At 45.0% G+C, this 18,738-nt stretch overlaps 1 protein-coding gene across 2 annotated transcripts in view; it reads right to left on the bottom strand.

The window, feature by feature from the left end:
• The window catches only part of COL5A1 (collagen type V alpha 1 chain), a 145,901-nt gene that overhangs the window by 95,044 nt on the left and 32,119 nt on the right, over positions 1 to 18,738 (bottom strand). For both annotated transcript variants that reach the window (XM_071574160.1, XM_071574161.1), the window contains exons 2-4: positions 16,964 to 17,131; positions 11,237 to 11,450; positions 10,489 to 10,651 (exon numbers count right to left, since the gene is read on the bottom strand). In XM_071574160.1, the coding sequence (XP_071430261.1) occupies positions 10,489 to 10,651; positions 11,237 to 11,450; positions 16,964 to 17,131 (545 nt within the window). The remainder of the gene's footprint in view (positions 1 to 10,488; positions 10,652 to 11,236; positions 11,451 to 16,963; positions 17,132 to 18,738) is intronic.

The following is an 18,738-nucleotide window of genomic DNA, read 5'->3' as shown; positions in this document are numbered from 1 at the left end:
CTTCCCAAACTCCCATATGAAACACCAAGCGAGCCCCCAGACAGCTCCAAAGCCCACAGGTCCTGTTGGAGCTCTTCAGCCTCCCCTGGTCTGGGCTCACTTCCATTGCCAAAGGGTGGCTGTCTTTGCTTCTGACAGCACATCAGGGCTTCCTGCTCCCATCCCACTGCAGCTGGAGCCCTTCTGAACACTGAGCTACCTCAAAACTTGCTTTTACTCCATTTTTCTTTTCCTAGCCAATTAATCTGGAAGTGGAGCTGCTGCTTTCTCTGCCCCACAGACAGGATTTCCACCCCCGACTTTACAACCCCAAGATCCACCCTGAGGTTTCCTCCTCAGCCCTGCACACCGACGTGGCTCAGGATCAAGGGGTTTGTATGCACAGAGGCTTTTAATCAGGACTTGGAATGTTTTCTGCCCCAGGAGGTGAATACAGAATCCAGGTTTTATGGATTAAAGGGAATGGGGGGGGAAAGAGACCTGGCTGCCAAAGTTATCTCAGGATATAAGTGGGATTACATGCTTAGGGGTGGGGATATCTGCTGACACACTCAGAATTTAACTTAACACCAAATTTTGGTTGGAAAAGTATTTTCCTGCATTTGGCTGGCGACAATCACCAAGCCATGGAACACCAAGCAGGACACATCTGCTGGGACCACCCGAGGAGGAGCTTTGTGCAGGTTCCTGTTGCTAATTCCCACCATTGCTGGAAATTTGGCTGCTCAGGAAAGAGCTGAAAATGGAAAGCTGAGCTAGTGTGTAACACCTCTGGTCCATACATCTTTCTCCCTCCTCCTCAAGGAAACCAGAATGTGTCCTTTGATGATGTTCACACACCTCTTGCCTTCTTACTCCCAAGTATTTTTTCATTTCAATGATGTTAATTGTTCATGAAAAATTACTTGGGTTTTATTTTTTTTTCCTGCAAGAGAATCTCCATGCAACATCTGCCATCTCAAATTCAGCATTCAAAAATAATCCTGCCTTGGAGTTGGACTTTACTGATCCCTTGATGGGTCCCCTTCCAATTCAGGATATTCTGTCATTCTTGCAGCACTAAATCTCTGCAGTTCCATAACAAAGCTAATTGGGCACTGCCCAAACTTTTCATCCCAACAAAGGGAGGTGGGTTTGAACACCTTACAGCCAGAAGAGCAGATGGGAAGTTCAGCCTGGAAATGGGTTATCCATTAAGGAATAAGAATGGATGCAGCATGACCAGTGCAGCCAGAGGTAGCTGAGCATCACAGCTCAGATTTCACTGCTCTGAGCAGCAAGGCTGGAAGAGGGTAAACACAACTTGCAGATAAATTTGCTTATGAAGGCATCAAAGCCTCAGGAAAACCTTGCTATGTTTGCAGACATTCCAGAGCAGAGAACAGTGCACAAAAGTAATATTCACCACCAATTCTCTCATCTCCCCACACATTTCTCCTCGGTGGCCAAGGCACTGTTTGTTCAAGCAGGCCTGACCTGCTGAACCCCAGCCAGTGTGTGGCTACGTGTGGAGAACAACGAGCCCACGGTTAGAGACTTTTTTCCGTGTTCTTGCAGGGAAGAGAAAACACATATCCACACAAACACCCCAACCCCATCCAATCTTCTGCACAACTCATTAGGAATATCCTTCCAGCTCCCATCCCCGGGGTGATGTATTTATTGTGAACATACACATTCGATCCCGCTCGGCCCTGTCGAAGGGAGCAGTACACCTGCACACTGGGGATGTCTGGAGTGGGGTAGGATTTTCCTTTGGGTTTTGGCAGGAGGCCCAGACTGCCTCAAAAAAATTAAAAAAAAAAGAAGAAGAAATAGAGAGACCTCACCATGTGTGAGGAACATGTGTTTCATTTGTTCGTACCTAAGTGACAAGGGAATGAGTTGGACACAAAGTCAGCTAAGAGGTTTCAAGCTTTGGATGGTCTTTTTTTTTTGCTGGGTTTAGTCTGTCCTTGCTGCAGTGAGAGGTTATGTGAATAAAAACTTTGCTCAGGGAAGTGACAGACTGCAAACATGGCAAACAACAGCAATAAAGACCTACATTTCAGAGAAACTTCAGCTTGAGGACTGCCAGTCAACAAGGACACAAACCCACCTCCCTGCCTGGCCAGCTTGACTGGGCTTGGTGCTCACCATCAAAATCCCATGAGTTTGGCCCAGATGAGCCTTTGCTTCCTCTAAGTTCACTTCAACAATGCAAATCAATCAAGCTTTTTGCATATAGAAGAGAGGGTTTTCCTATTCATGAGCTTCTATTCCAGAAATTCACATTTATGCAAATAAGACTAATTGATGAGTCACCTCCCACATAGAACAAGATTCCCAAATTAGCAGGGAAGGGGAAACATGCCCCAGTTTGGGCTGGGGACACAGTATCACGCTCTGCTCTCAGTAATCACTTTTCCATGTTGCACAGCCATGTTGCTAGTAAAGTTCAGCTGGAAACTTCTCCCCAAGAGCTCAAATATTTGGCTTTCCCTCCATGCTCAAGCTGAGGAAGATCATCTTTCCCAAACCCTTTCATTTGCTCTCTTTTCAGTGCCTTTCACACACCAAGACTCTTCATGGTGCCTTTTCTGCTCCTGAAGCCTCGTCCTTCTCCCTGCAGACACCCCTGTCCACACCAGTACTGCAAACCTTGGCATGATGTCACCAGAGAGGAGCAGGTTTCCAGCATTACATCACCCTGTCTGGGCTCAACAATCAGCCTTCTGCTCCTCAGAGTTTCCATGGAAGAAACAACCCCCTCCTTCTTCCTCCCACTGTCCAGGAGGGGGGGGAAGCAAACTACAAACGAAGCCATCAGCTGGAAGAGTAATGACCCTACACCTAAGAGCATCCATCACCTCTAACGAGCCTGCCTGGGGCTCTGCCTGCCAGCATTTAAATCCAGAGCTCTGCCAGCTGAATGTCAGAACAACCAGACACAACCCTGCTCCCCAAAACCCCACAGTTCCTGTGGTGGATGGAAATTGCTTTGAAGGATGAGCTTTGCCTTTCAGAGATCACTCAGTTTTCCTCATTAGCAGTTTCAACTGATTACCCCACTCTGCAGGAGGTATCCCAGGCCAGGGAAAGTTGGGCAACAACCTGCCTGTCCCCTCCATGCCACAGCAGGGATGGAGAGCCCTGCAGGGTATAGGTTAGCAGCCTTGCCCATGGCAGTTCCCCCAGTTTCCCTCAGCACCCTTACCCATGTCCTCCAAAATGGAAACCACTCCTCCAAACCAACTCACCTGCAGGAGTCCCTGCTAAGGCACCCATCAGGCTCCCAGCTGTCTGTTTGAACCATAATAATGAAAAATGTGTTCATTTTCCCCTTGGGGAGCTGCTGGAGTCATGGCACATCACAGCTACTGTGACCATGGTCCAGGAGCAGGCAGGGAAGGCAGTGGTCCCTCAGACAGGGATGAGGTTCCATGTCCTCCACCACTCCCAGGGAGCATTAATCCTGGAATTTCAGGACTGCCAAGTGCCCCATATCCTCAGCATTCACCATGTTTTGCTAACAAAACTGTGAGAAGAGACTCTCAACATGAAACTGTCCTGGTTTGGGTGTTTTCTCCCATTCACAGACACCACCATTGAAGCATCAATTAAGAAAAACCCTCCACTAGAGCAGAGACCTCCTGTAAGGCTGGGCTTTAATTCTAGACAAACTCTAAGAAGCTGTAGGACCCTGCAGCTGCCTGGGCTGAGGTTTAACTTGGCAATATTAAAAGATAAATGATGGACTGAATGACTGTTAAACATTGATAAAAGCACTTTTATGATCTGTTTGAACAATAAAGTGCTTTGTAAGGTATCAGAGGCCTGAAGGTATTTGATACCCAAACTGCACTAATCATCCACACAGGCCAATGCAGTTTCTTTTACAGTTTATGAAATTAAATTTACCACTGACCAAAAAATCCCAGCAATCAAAAACTAAAAAAAATTAGAAACATTAAATATGTGTATTTTGTAATCATGACTAATAAGGCTCCATCATTACAGGCAACCCTGACCCAGTCACCAAGCTTGACTGCAGGCCAGATGGCTAAACCCCAATTACCCAGCAAATCTAAATGAAAAACAAGAGTTTCAGCAAAGTGTATGCAAACAATTCAGCTGATGTTTCCACCCAAGCTCTCACTTTCCTTGCTGGCACCTGACAGTTACAGGTCAGATAAAATGGTGTCAGTTTAGGGTTGAAATGAAACCACCTGAAGCACAGCCTAACTTTTACAAGCTGTTTTGCAATTCTTATTCTGGATCAGGTCCTGCCCCTCCTTCGATACAGACACGCTGATAAAACCAGATGACGTCCCTGGGCACCTGTGTAAGACGATGCTGCGTCTGAGACGTTGCCAGCTGGGGCCAAACATCACGTTTGGGTTTTGATTAGACTGACTGCATTGCCTGGACTCTGGCACAAAAATCTCACCATTAATTGCAAACCCATCCAGAGGCATAATCTTCAATAATTGTAGACGTTTTCTAGGCAGCTTTGCTCTCCTGGAAGAGCAGAGTGCTGTGATTTAATCCATATGTCTCCAGTGCACCATTTTGCTTAAAGAGGATCCTTTGAAAAAACAAAAGCAAAAGAAATGACGAGAAAACCAGCAACCAAATAGAGAATTATTAGGAGACTGGGGAAAGCTACAGACATCTTCAATAAAGAACTCTAAATGCTGGCTCAGGGCATTTTATTTTCCATCATCTCACACCATGGTATATGCTGGTGGTGTAAAACATCAACTCTTTGCACTCCCTGAAAGACTCCTACAGCACAAGAGGTGAAATCAGATTTGGCAGGGCCAGGACAGCAGGCAGCCAGCCCTGTAAATCAGCCTCTTTTCAGCAGATTGCCAAGGTGGGGAAAAGAAAAAGGAACACGTATCTGTGGGGCATCCCGACAGAGGAATCCAGGTTAGCAAAAACCCTGAACCTTTAAAAATGCTTTTTGAAGGTTTAACAAAAACTTAATAATTCTGAGCCTTGCCCAGGTCCTTCATGACCCTCTGGGCTATGCCCAGATCTTGCAGAACATGATGGGTGCAATGCTGAGCTCATGAAAAGCCTCATGGAGCTCTGTGGAGCATTTCTGATGCCTCTGGTTTAAAGATCACAGGATCATTTAGGTTGGGAAAGACCTCCCAGATCATCAAGTCCAACCTTTGACTGATTCCCACCTTGTCAACTAGACCAGAGCACTGAGTGCCACATCCAGCTCTTTATCAAACACCTCCTGGGACAGTAACTCCATCACCTGCCTGGTCAGCCCATTCCAATGCCTGAACATCCTTTCCATGAGGAAATTCTTCTTGAATAGGGAACCTTCTTGTTTCTTCTGTGAATAAATTGCCACTGCACAAGACCCTCTGCCAACAGGAACAGCAAAGGCAGCTGTGCCAAGACAAGATCAGGTCTAGATGAGAATCAGACATGGATTCAGACCCAAGGCTCCCATGGTACATTTGTCCCTGTGAGCTGAGAAAGGCTGTAACTTAAGTTGCCACCACTCTGGCTGTCTCCAAGTTCATTGCACCAGCAGCACATCAGTCCTTGTAACAGGGAGAGAACAGATAGATATTTTCCTATAGCAGGCAGAGGCTGTTTGACATGTTAACAGCAGATCTGCATGTGAGAGAAGGCTCCAAACTTCTTCATCTTTACCAAAAAATACCATCAAAATGCACCTCTGTGTATAGAAACATATTTTCATTTCTACACCTTTCACTGAAACAAAAGTTGTTGATTCAACCTTACAACCTCAGAGATGCCTGAGAAAAATAACCTACAGCAACTTTAAAAATAAGAGCTGAAAATCCTACAGCCAAAAGCACAGGATGGGAAGAAGAAAGCCCTGACAACAGTGAAATAAAATCTGGGATTATCAACCACGGTGATAATTGGTTTTTAAGTGTAAACAAGGCTGAAGATGAAAAGAGAGTTGGCATTTCAACCCAAGAGCAACAGAGCACCTGAACAGCCCCAATGTCTCAGCTGAGAGCACTGATGCTTCTATTCTGCTTTGTCTTGTTGTGCCCTGAAACACTCCAGAGCCCTGAGAGCCCCTCTGGCTCCCTGCCCAGCCTTTCTGGCTCTGCCCAGCACAAACTGCTCTCCCTCCATGTCCGATGTCTTGATTTCACTCATGGTCGTCAAAAAAACACAAAGGAGGAAACAAAATAAAAAGCAGCATCTTTTCAGCATCATCCAACCCCCTCCCAGTGTTCCCATCTCATCCCAGGACAGGCTCTGCCACAAGGCACAGCAAATACTTTGTCAGTCCCTCAGTTTTGCAGCATTGGCAGAGCTGTCCACAGGTGTCTGAGAACCTCTCACTTTGCACCTTGTTTGGCAGGATCAGAGGAAACCACTTGGTTTTACAGCACCAACTAGACACACTTATGGTGCTCAGCTGGACAAAATAAGCTCCTCTCATCTCTAGAGAACCCAACAGAGAAGGACAGAAACCTTAAAAAGCAGCATCCACATCCCCTGAGCTTTTCCACTTATGAAAGACTCATTTCATCTACGCCAAACCAATGTTATTTCCAGAGGGGCAAAACACCAGTTACCTTATGGGACAATCCTACAAAATTTTAAACAGATGAATCCAAAATAATTTACATCAAATGTACTCACTTGTTCCTAGGGTGTCCTCAGCAGTTTTGCCAAAACTTACTGATTTTTTTTTTTTTACCAATGTCCCCACCACACTATCAGCACTCAACAGTCTCCTCCTGGCAGATCAGAAGACAAAATGGGACATCCAGCAGAAATACGACATAGCAAGGTCTGAACAAACTTCATTTTGCTCATCAGTCCATCACTGAAATGCTGGTCTAGAGTAACATGAGCAGTAAAACAAGACTGGGCCACTCACTACTGCACAAACCAAATTTCTAACTAAGTTTCTCACATGAGATACTTCCAAACATCATCACAAAGGGGTTAAATTCACCTAATCCAACCCAGAAATCGTAACATTTACCTGCCACAAATACTGTGCAACAATTCCTATGGGAAAAAATCCTCCAGCTGTGGGTTGTGGGGTTTCTCTGGTCCCTACTGTAACACAGACACTTGCAGGACTGAATCACAGTCCCAGTGACACTCCTCAGCCAGGATCTGAACTTTGTCTCAACTCACACCTGCTGAAGCAGAACAACTTCAGCCCAGAGCCAGCTGAACTGCTTCTCCACCAGCCCATCTTGGCCAAAGAAGGGATCAACACTTCCAGTTTCTTGTTATCCAAACAAGAACTGCTGGGATCCTGCACAAAAAGGTGACTCCTGCAACAAACCACAGGCACTGCACAGGCAGATCCTGCAGCGAATCTCTGAGGAGCAGGGACAGGAGCGGGGCCATCACATCAGTGGGATGTTTTGGAAAGTCTCCCTGGGTTTCTTGCAGAGGATCCTTTGCTTTCTGGGAAAGGAACTTTCTCAAGCTTCATCCTCCCTCTATTCCTGTGCTAAACCACCAGGACCATGCTGGGACTTGGCTTCTAATTTTTGATTTTAAAAAAAAGCCCATCAAAAGAAGCAGTTCATCCCTCTACAACTGAGATACATTCACGTGTCTTCTGACTTCCCCCAGTGCTGCTGTAGCCACAGGAACACCTCTCACTACAGCCTGCAAGCAGAGAGAAAGTGTTTATCCTACACCACAGGCTACTTCTTTTCTCCTTCCCTCTCCCACTGCAAAAAGCCCTTTGCTGTCTCACAACATCATCCCCTCATTCACAGCTTGGAGCTGGACACCACTTCCCAACCCTGGAGCAAGAGCCTCTCCTGACATTTGTAAACTCCTGTTTTGAACAACAACTCAGCACAAAACTTAACTTGTCCAACCTGGGCTCTGGGCTTGGCCCCTTTTCAACCCTCCCCAGAGCTCCCCCAGCTGTACAGAGATCCACACAGCCTCCCAACTAATTGAATTTTAATGAGAGGAAGTCATTTTTCCACTGGAAGAATGTTGTGCTAGAGAAATATTTTGAAACTCCTCTAACCTTTCCTGCCAGGCTAATTCTGCAGCAGAGTTTGAGTGAGGAAGTTCCCATCCCAGCACTCGGTTGTGCTGCTCTCCCCTCACATCCCCAGCTAGACCTGGAGCTTAAATAACTGCAACCTCCAAGACAAAAGGGGCTGGGGTTTGATTTGATTTCAGTCCTGACAAGGAGAATAGAAATTCCCTCTATTTACAGCTCTTGTGCTGAGATAAAACCAATCCCAGCCCTCCCCACTCACACTGTCTTCAACCCCACTCCCACCTAACAGGGTTATTTTAATTTCCATTAAAAGTGACAAACATACAAGAGCCCCAGATGCAGAAAACACTGGGGAACATCTTGTTAGCTGAGGTTTGCAGAGCAGCTGCCTACAGGACAGCAGCAGCTTCATCTCTTTGTTCTGTGTGCAGTCCAGAAGTTATCAGCTTTCCAGGAATACATAAATTTCCCAGTTTACACCCATTTCCCATTGTTCTGAGCCACAGTTTTCCCTGTACAGTTTCTGTTTAGTCTTGCAGAAAGAAGAAAGGAGGGGCCAAAGGAAATGAAGTTACTGAGATATGAAGGAAATTAGGTTATAGTCCACTGCCTTCAGAAAACCTATTACTCTGTTTAAAGCTGTTGGTATCTTGAGTGGTATGTGATGGGGGTGACAAAAAAAAGGTTAAACATCAGAAAGGGAGAGGTTTTTATATATATGTTGTATAATATCAATACATTTAAGCCAGAGGAGGAAAAGTATTTTCTAACTACCCAGTTCTCAGTAAATGCCTGCAAGGTCTTGTAGCTGCATCTTGTACCCACAACAGGGAACAGCTCACTCCATTCTATCCCACCTCCCAAGACCAAGGAGGTTTCACAGCCCCTTCTGAGCTTATACCCCTAAATAAGCTTTTCCCAGCAAGGGAACCATGGCCAACCCCATGGAAAGGTCTGAGAGTGGAGCTGGGAGAGCTCCACCACCCATAAACATGTCATTCCACCCTGGCAGAGCAAACAGCTGTCCTAAATCCAGGTGAGTCCTAAAAGCCCCCTGAGAGCATCTCAAGCTTCAGAGACATTTATGGAAAAAATGTACCCCTTTGCAAAATGAAGGAATTTGAAGTGCAGGTTTCTCATCCACTCAGGGTGTGGTTCCAAGCTCTTTAAGTGGATCTACCAGATCCCTGGATCCATCAGCTCCCCCAGAAGAGCTCAACACTTTATATAACAACTCCACTCAAAGCACAGCATCCAGTGCAACTGCTGAAATATCTGGCAGAATCTCCAACACTTGCAAAAGACACTCCAGTGCCCGTTAAACCCAGTTTTTACTTTCCATTTTAATTGTTAAACTTCCCAGGGAATGTCTCTTAATTTAATACAATTTAGAGATTCAGCTCTAAGTCTGTAACTGGGATTTTGGCAGCAGTGTTCAGTCCATGCATTCTTGCTCTGTTTACACCAGACCAGCTCCCAGATGTTGGTAATATTAAACAGGCTGGAACTTTCCTTCTGAGTGACAGCAAAACACAGACAAGAGCTGGTTTTGCTACAGTTTTAATTATCCATGGATAGGAGATATTCCCCATCCCTTTGCTAAGCAGGGGAGGCCCAGGAGATACAGCTCTTCCTCCATATAAATTCAATAAAAGTAAGGAGATAGAGATCAATTGGTCTTGGTTTACACTCCACTGCACTGGAGCTGAATTCAGGGAACAATTCTAGCTTGCAAAAAAAGATCAGGAACAAGATTCTTATCCACATGGAAGCCTCACAAGTGCAGCAGAGCACAAAAGTTGAGATTGCCAGAGAAATGCATATGTTAAACTAGTTGCTGAACTATGGGAGAAACTTCTACCATATGTACCTTGTCTATAAATAATCCTCTATCTCTCTGCTTGAATCTGAGGAGCTCATGGGAACATTCCACCCATTGGGGTTTTGCTTTGCTTGTGAAAGCAGAGGCTGTGTGGGAGGTGACAGGGCTGCCAAACAAGTGTCAAGGAGAGTCCCCTTTTGTCATGGTGCAAGAAGCCAAGAATCCATGGCCAATGCATGGAAAAGGAGCAAATTCCTACCCCCCAGAGTGAACTGTAACTTGTGAGGGAGTTGCTTTCCTCGGCCTTCATTTACTGCCCCTGCAGCTCTACCTAAATCACAGCACAGGGATGAATGAACACCTTGTGAGTCCTTCCCATGGTAAAGGTGCCAACACCTACAAAATCCCAGTGCAAAGATGGTCCAGAATCCCAGGAAAGTCACGAATCCAGAGAACCAGAGGAACTCATTCCAACAGGTCATCTGGCCCACTGTTTTAATCATTACTACAAGAATCATTTACTTAGTCAAAATAAAAAATAAATAAAACAAAAAACCCACACCATTCTTCTATGTAAAAGCCCAATACAAGTTGCAAAATGAGCTGCCAATATCTCAACACCCAGAACCCAGTTCATCATCTCTGTGGAACACCTCCAGAACTGTTCCTTGCCATGACTTACCTCAAAGACTTCCTCATCCAGTATCCGTGTTCCAAACACAATGATGCCATTGACGTCAATGATGGGATGGTCACTTCTGTCCAGGAACTTGGTTATCTTCTTTTTACAGTCCAAAATCAAGGTGACATTTTTCTTCTGCACACTGAGAGCTATTCTGTGCCACCTACAAGAACACAGCCCACAAATGTGTTAAACAGAGCCTTGGGCTTTGGAGAACAAACTAATGATTGTATAACAATGAAGTTTCACAAACTGATGTTCTGCAAAGCTTTGTGGAAATTCTCTTCACCTAAAGATTTCATTTGAAAGAGAAAGGCTGATTGAGGAGATACCATTCCCTTTTCATCCCTCCTAGACAGGTAGGAGAGGTCTGTCTTCAACAAGAGGCAGAGAGAAAAACCACACAATGACTCCCTGGTTATCCCCCTTTTCCACCCTCCTTATGTCCTGCAAAAGTCTCAGTGTGGGTTTTGCAAGACAAACTCAGTTCTTAAGGCCCTTTCCAGCAGAATTCCATTTTCCTCTCCCCCTCAGTGTCAGATTGTGGCACTGACTGGTCATTCACACTTCTTATATATGTAATATTTATTCACCCAAGGCCAAAATGACATACTGGGACACTTGGCAGCAGTCAGAGGTGTGTATATACATTTCTATAGGCATGACTCCTATTTTACACAACGTTCAACATGCTGGCATGGATAAAAACAACGAACTGTTTTTCCTTTGTGCACAAAATTTCACTTACTTGCCATCTGCAAGGTTAATGCCTCTAAAGAGAGGATAGTCTTCTGGGCCTGGCTTTCCTGTATGGTCTTCATACAGGAATACAGGAGATCTACCCAACTCCACACCAATTTGCTGGATCCCTTGCTCATTGTAAATTGAGATCAAGAAGGACTGACCTCCTTTCTTCGCTTTTACAGTGGTTAGAATGGAGAAGTCCTCTGGGAATGGGGAAGCTGGAGTGGAAAAGCAAAGAGGTTAGTCAGGTTTCCTTGAAAATTAATCCCTACAGAAACAGTCCTGTTGTCTAATAACCCATGGGAGGCCTCTGGTTTCCCTCTCCAGATGTTTGCACACCAGCAACCCTGAAAATTTATACAGGGCCAGGTGAAATTTGGCTTTCACCCAAAGTTTACTGAGATACAGAGTTGAGAAGGGCTGCAACCCAAAGTGGGTTGGACCAGCAAAGCCAGTGTCAAGCAGTGTCCCCAGGGGATACCTGACCCTTCCTTTGCGTGCTCTAGAACTTTGTTTCATATATCATAAGGCCTCCAAATGAACTTCAGATGTCAGAGGAACAGAGGAAATTAAGCCTCCCATGCCAGGCAGGCACACACAATATTGAAGGGGTTTGTTTAAGGGAGTAGGGAATTGCATCAGGGTTTGTCCATTCCAGATGAGAACAGAAGATTCTTTGGCTTTCAGGGTTGGTGCAGACACACCAAAAAAACTCCAATCTGAAAACAGAAACAAATCTGGCAAATCAGTAGGAGATGTTAATTTGAACTTGTTTGTGTATTAAAAAGCATCTGATTTCCTAGATTTTTTTTTTATCCCTTGTCTGATCACAGGTGATTTCTGTCTTTCTTTTTGCAAGGTTTGGAGGATTAAAGTCTTTTCAGTACAAAGGAAATCCTCTGCTCAGGGAAGGGTCAATCCATGCAAGGCCAAACACATTTAAAGTTTCAAGTCAATCTGGGCATCACCCTGCTGTAGAAACCCAAACTCCTCTGTTAGGGTTTCTCTGCCATTCAAACTGAAGAAATGAGCCTGGATCCACATCCTAAGTAGGATATCTTAGAAAACACCACAAGAATTAATAAAGATTTCTTGATCAATTAACAAAGAGGGCACCTCTTGACCCAGGGGATACCTCCAGGGCACAAAAAAACCCCCCTCAGATGCTGCATTTCAGCAACATGGGGTTTGCAAGGAATCTTTCCTTCAAGGTTCAAGCTACCCAAAACAAGGATTGCATTGTAGCCCTGGATATCTGCTTGAGAAATCTTAAACCACAGCAGGGCAGGGCAAAGTGGGGCAGCCCCACCAGTGGGACCACCAAGTTGTGGCTCTTGGGGAAGGGAACACAACAGATCACTTTAGAGCTGCACAAGTGTAGCCATATAAACCACAAAACCCATCAAGCTCAGTGCCTGTAAGCTTCAAACATGATTCTTTCACCCCTTTAGGCTTTTCTTAGATGTTATCCCAGGGCTGTGTGAGGGATTTTGACCCAAGGAGGGGGTGAGGAACATGGCAGAGGGGAATTCTTCCAACCACAGCAACGTTAGAGAGTTCAAATGCAGAGGCCATGAGCTCAACCTCTTCTCTTCTGCCTGGGAGTTGCTTTAACTTTTATGAACAACCAGTGCTTTAAATGCATTTCTCTGCCTGGCACAGGGCAGGGGAGGAGGCAGGAGAAAGCTGGGCTGCATCAAAATCAGTGCAGAGAGAGAACACAGAGGGAGCACTGAGCATACCTACAGAGGCACACACAGTTAACAGCCCTCACCTTGGTTCAATAATATTTGGGAAGCAGCAGAAAGCAGCATTCTGCAGTCAGTAATTAAATGCCATGATTATAGCCTGATTTCCCCCCAGGACACAGACCCAGATATTTGGCAAACGCTGCATGAGATTTTTGTGCCTCCCATAGGATGCTCTGAGCTTTATCTCCCTCCTGCTGTACACAAATCCTCCTGTAGCACTGAATCAAGACCATACGCCCTCCTGGTTCCAATTACAGGCTACAGATTTGGGCCTTTTATGTAAAATAGTTCATGTCCAAAATTTCATTATGAATCCACAATACAGTACCTTTCAACTTGGCCAAGCTGCCAACTCATTAAAAAGCTGCTTTTAATTTTTTTTTCATTATTATTAAAATGTCTCCATGGTGATGTGAGTTTCTCAACCCAAATAATCATAATGGATGAATTATAGCTGACATTACTCTGTTACTGCTCTGCTGTCCTGGCAAAACAACAATGCCTTCACTGTCATAGCTAGAAATGACCCAGGCTAGTAAATGGTGTATGAAAACACATCCACACAGACAGCAATACTAATAAATAGATCATAATAAATATATGAAGCACACAGAAATTGACCCAAATCCCCTTAAAAACAATGGGGACATCCCTCCAACAAAGGCTTTGGAATTAAGTCCTCATATTTGAGTCACTCTTCAAATGAGCTCACGCTGAGAGATGTTGCACATCCATCACTTAATGGATGCACCAATGATGAGTTTGGTTTGGCATCCTCCTTCCACCCTATGGCCAAATCCTTTCAAACTCACAACTTGTAACCTCCTGCAAAGCAGCAACAAGGAGTGAAGACCCCAATTCTGCAGATGGGGCCATGGAAAAAGCTGAAGGAGGTCCAGGGTGGGCACAGATCCCTCCACCTGGTGAGCTTCCCAGTGCCATCAGCTTCACTGGAGCAAGTTGCATCTGTGGAACGTCCCAGTATAGAAACCACTGGAGTCAGGTTGAGTCTCTCCTTTCTTGAGCACCTTGACCAGGGATTAAAGGCTTTTGTACCACCTCATGGTTTTCAAAACAGACAGCTGGAACCTTCTTCCTAATCCAGGTGTATCCAGACACAGCCTGACACAAAGAGTCCTGCTCCTCATCTGGGAAGGGGAGGATCAAGTTTTAGCTGCTTAATAGCAAAAAATTAGCAAAACCAATTTGCTTAACCAGCTCCTCTCACAAACCCAAAGCAAGGTGGTGTCATTTCCAAAGCCTTGCCAGTTTTCCTTTCCAATGGAAAACTTTGAAAACTTCTGCCCTTTTCTTTCACCTGAGAAGACTCAATTGTGAAATGACTTGTTTTCCTCAGAGATGGCTGTTCAAGCTATAACAGATTTTTGAGATTGCAAATGACAATTGCAATTTTGATTGAAGAATATAAATGACATTTTGCTGGCTCCCACTGAAAGCTTTGCCTTCCTTCCCTCTACTGGAAGAGCATGGGCTTTGCTGGAAAGCAGAACTTACTGAGGGGAAAAGGACAAAAAGCACCTCAGCAGATTTTTCTCACTCTTGAGAGCTTGAAAAAAACAAGAAAGTTGATATATATATACACACACACACATCTTGCTTTGCAGGCTGTGGCAGCAGAATGCAAAGCCCATTAAATTACCATCTTAGAAAAGCAGCAACTTCTAATTAGCACAAAATATTATGTACAGAGCCCATTTGCCAGGGGTGCTCTGTAGCAGAGAGGGACAGTCACGCTCCAACCCACCCGCCTGGTAACGGGAAATCACTAAAACCACATTTTCCCTGGTACATTGCACTGCAATTACTTTGTTATCTTCATCTCCTCTCTCATTCATTTGGTGGTGTGAGCTGAAGTCAAATCTAGTTATGGAGACAAAAAGAGAAAACCTCTGTTGTTCTGATGGAAAACACCAGGAGTTCTTCACTTTGCTCTTCCCCATTTCCTTAGTGAGCAGCAGAGAACACTCCATGACTTTGGAAGTCTCTGGAGAGGGACTGAGCTGCTTCAATCACTCCATGGTTGTCCAGATGATGAAATAATTGAAAAATTGCTTGATGACATCAAGGAAACACCATCCAGATCTTCTCACCCAAGGAAGATGGAAATAAAAACTCGAGGACAAGTAAAGAGGGACAAGAACAGGAAAGTCTCTTACAACACCAAGTTCGCTCCTGAGACCACAATTCAGTTCTCTGTGCTGCCTTTTGCTAAACTTTGTCAGAACTGGGGTGATCCAGCCTCCTTATTACATTAATTAGCCAGAATATCCCATCCTTGGTTTCATATCTTGGGAGCACCAATGTTTGCTGTATTCCTTTACACAAGGATGATAAGATCTCACAGTTGCTACAGAAGCAGTTGGAAAGCTCTCAAATCCACTGCAGTTGTGTATTTCAAATGGAAACCATTTCCTTTAAACACTTTTTGAGCTTTTAGACACTGGCTGGACCAAAACTTTGAGTCATTTCAGATACATGACATGGAGGGATGTGCTGGAACACGAAGGCCCAGCCTGGCAGAGAGGTGCAGTTGGGCACACAATATTATCTGCAGTCAGAAAGGACTGTCTTGCCCTGGGCAGCAATAAAGACAACTATAGGGGTGGTTCTGCCTTTCTGCACACACAAACAGGGCTTTAGGCAGCTCCTTTACTGAGGGCTGACTGTGTGATGATGATGGGCTACCAGCCTGTCAAACATTGCTCTCATCTATCTTCATGTCAGGCTGTTTGTGTGCCAGACACAGGCTGTGCTCCTGCTCACCACAGATTAACCATAATTCACCTGCTTGTTGTCACAGCAGGATAATAATGAAGCCTGAAAAGCACCTCAGTGATAACACAGGCAGTGCAGCAACAAAGGAAACACAGGAGCAGAGCATGGAAGCACATCAGCAGTCCAGCCTCAAGGTCTTCATTTGGGCCACTGACAGGCTGGGGCTGATAGATCCAGCTTGTTAATTAAAAAGCATTGATAGTGCCATGGTCCATTACCTCTGATTCAGCCAATACATTCATTCTCTCACAAACACTGAGGGAGAACGTGTGTCTGCTCTGCTTAAATCACCCACTGCCTCCCAGATGAGTTTCAGGCAGCATTTGCCTCACTGCTGCACCCTCCTCAGCAAAGGCACTTTTCTCACCAAACTTAGAAAGTCCTGCCATGCCTGATCCCCATGTGGGACAGGGATATCACAGTCCTCCTGTGTGGGTGGGAAAGAAGACTTCTGATGGTGACTACATGCTGAAGGCTGAAGCTCTCAAGCAGTGAGCAGTTTGGGTTCACGTGTCCAGACTTGTTACAAACACATTTTTCTCTATGGTAGTGATTATCCTTTGGCCTGAAAAATAAAACTCTGGTGCAGCCTCAGCAGAAATAAAATGGTCATTGGTCCACGGGCTCTTCAAGGGCTTTGTGAACTCCTGCATCTTAGTGGCTTCCTCTAATCAACATCCCATTCCTTCAAACAACTTTTCTTGGGACATGTGTTCTTGTGGGACAGTCTATTATTTTTATATGGTGATTATTTGTGTTATGAGAGACAGCACAGCCACAGAACAAGACCCCACTGTGCTTGGCACTCCATAAACACAGAACAAAACACAGCCTGTGTTCCTCTGCATCCTCCAAGCCTCTCTGCCCAGCTGGATGTCACCCTGGGATGATGAGAGAGCAGAAACATTCTAATCTAGGAGGGAGCAGATGGAGGCATTGGCCATGTCTTCTGCAGTCAAACCCAGCACCATGTGCAAATGCAAGGATTAAAGGACAACTACTGCAATTTTCTTTGATGGTTGGAAGTTTGCAGCCCCCTGAAGAAGGAGAATCGCTCCCTGCCAAGGGGTGTGTGCAAAAACACATGGAAAATTAAGGAATTACAGAGTGCCTTGTGTGTGCCTGCAGAAACTGAGGAAAGAGTCAGGCATTTCCATATGACAAATGAAAAGCTGGGGACTCACCAGGATACAGCTGCTTTGTCGGTGCACTAAGCTGAGCATCTTTTGTTACTCTGTAAGCAACATCTGCCTCTTTTGAAGATCTTCTGCTTGTGCAAAACCCTGTTGTTTTTGTTATACCATCAGGTAAATTATGAAAATCTAATACCTTCAAGAGGTCTGCAGGGTCAGCTGTAAAGAGAAAAGGAGAAAACAAAAATTAGCAGGCAACAGGACTGGCACTTCCTCAGATCCAAAGCAGTCTCAGCCTGCAACACACAAATCAATCATCACAACCTTAAAAACAGATGAAATGTGCTTTCAATACATCTGCAAATACCATGTTAATACCAGCTTCAAAGCCAGGATGCTGTGCTGCTGGTCAAAGACACTAATTCAATGCAGAGAGGAGCAGCTGATCAGCTGTCTGCACCAGGACAGGAAGGAGAATGTACAGTCTTATTAGTTACAGGAGTTCTATTTCCCTGGATGTCTTCACCCAGTCTCCATCATTCAAGTGCATCCTGAAGATTAAGCATTAGACAGGAAATGCGTGATGTGAGAGGAAGATTTTAAATCAACAAGTCACCCTGAAGCTGCTGCAGGTCTCGCCCTGCCCAGGGTGAAACAAGGTGACAGTGCAGGGATGCAGCACAACTCCACCTCGGGCAGCCCAAGGCCTCTCCTAACCCAGCCCAAGTCAGCAATTCCCATTAAAATATCCCCCAGGTATTCTCCTCCATGGCACTGGGAGTTTTGCACAACCACCAGTGCAGACAAGGGTGCAGCTGGATGGCCAAACCCCCACATGGGCTCCATAGAAGAGGAGAAAAAGAAAAAAATCTGCATTTTGACTGATGACATGAAGTCAAAGGCTCCTTTACTCAATCACATCCCATCAGGTTCATACCCTGAGGCTCTAGTTAATGAAGAGACCTTGTCTGACACCCTGAGCTCCCCACACCAGCTCAGTCAGGGTTGATTCTCTTCCAGATGTTCAGGACTCCAGGATATCAATTAAGTAATGCAAGTGATATGTCTCATTAACTTCCTAATCTGGTCTTGCTCATGTCAGGAGAGATGGAGTCTCCAGAAGTGGAATAACCAGATATGACTTTAAACCCTTAAAAGAAATTATTTTGATTTTGGATTTGATAGTCAGAGCAAAATGCTGTCAGAAATATGAGTCATCCAACTCAAACCACAGCACTGCCCAGAGCAAATTGTTCTGTGCTGGGTTTGGCTGGGTTAGAGTTAAAGGTCTTCCTAGTGGCTGATAGGAGGCTACATTGGGATTTGTGCTAGAAGGTGTTGATACCACAGGGAAGAATTCCTTACTTTACCTATTAAATTGCTTTTATTTCAACTCCCAATTATTTTTTCCCATTTTTCCTGATTCTCTCCCCCATCCCAACTGGCTGCATCCATGAGGAAGGGCTGCACCATGTCCATCAGCATTGAACACAAACACCCCAGCAATGGAAAGAAACAGCATGAACACATCTTTTACAATATCAAAAGTTTTGGTTACCAAGAAGATCAGCCTAATATTTGCATGGAAAATTCATGTACATTGTTAAGCAGTTTTTAAAAGTTTCCACAATCCTGAGAAATTGGGCCCTCAGTGAGAGATTACAAACATATGGCAAATCCAAGTCAACACTGCAGATAATAAAGGAGCTGAGGGAGCCTGGCCTGAGCAGCACACAGCTGTAATATTTCCTCATCTCTCATTCTTGTTAGACAGTGTATGGATGACACATTTGTCTAAGCTGTCCTTGCCACTTGGATCTTCCCAC

This window comes from Pithys albifrons, chromosome 20 (genome assembly GCF_047495875.1).
Source record: "Pithys albifrons albifrons isolate INPA30051 chromosome 20, PitAlb_v1, whole genome shotgun sequence".
NCBI classification, from domain to species: Eukaryota; Metazoa; Chordata; class Aves; order Passeriformes; family Thamnophilidae; genus Pithys; species Pithys albifrons.
The sequence above is the reverse complement of the archived record's forward strand: the minus strand, read 5'-3'. Positions and strand labels throughout refer to the sequence as shown.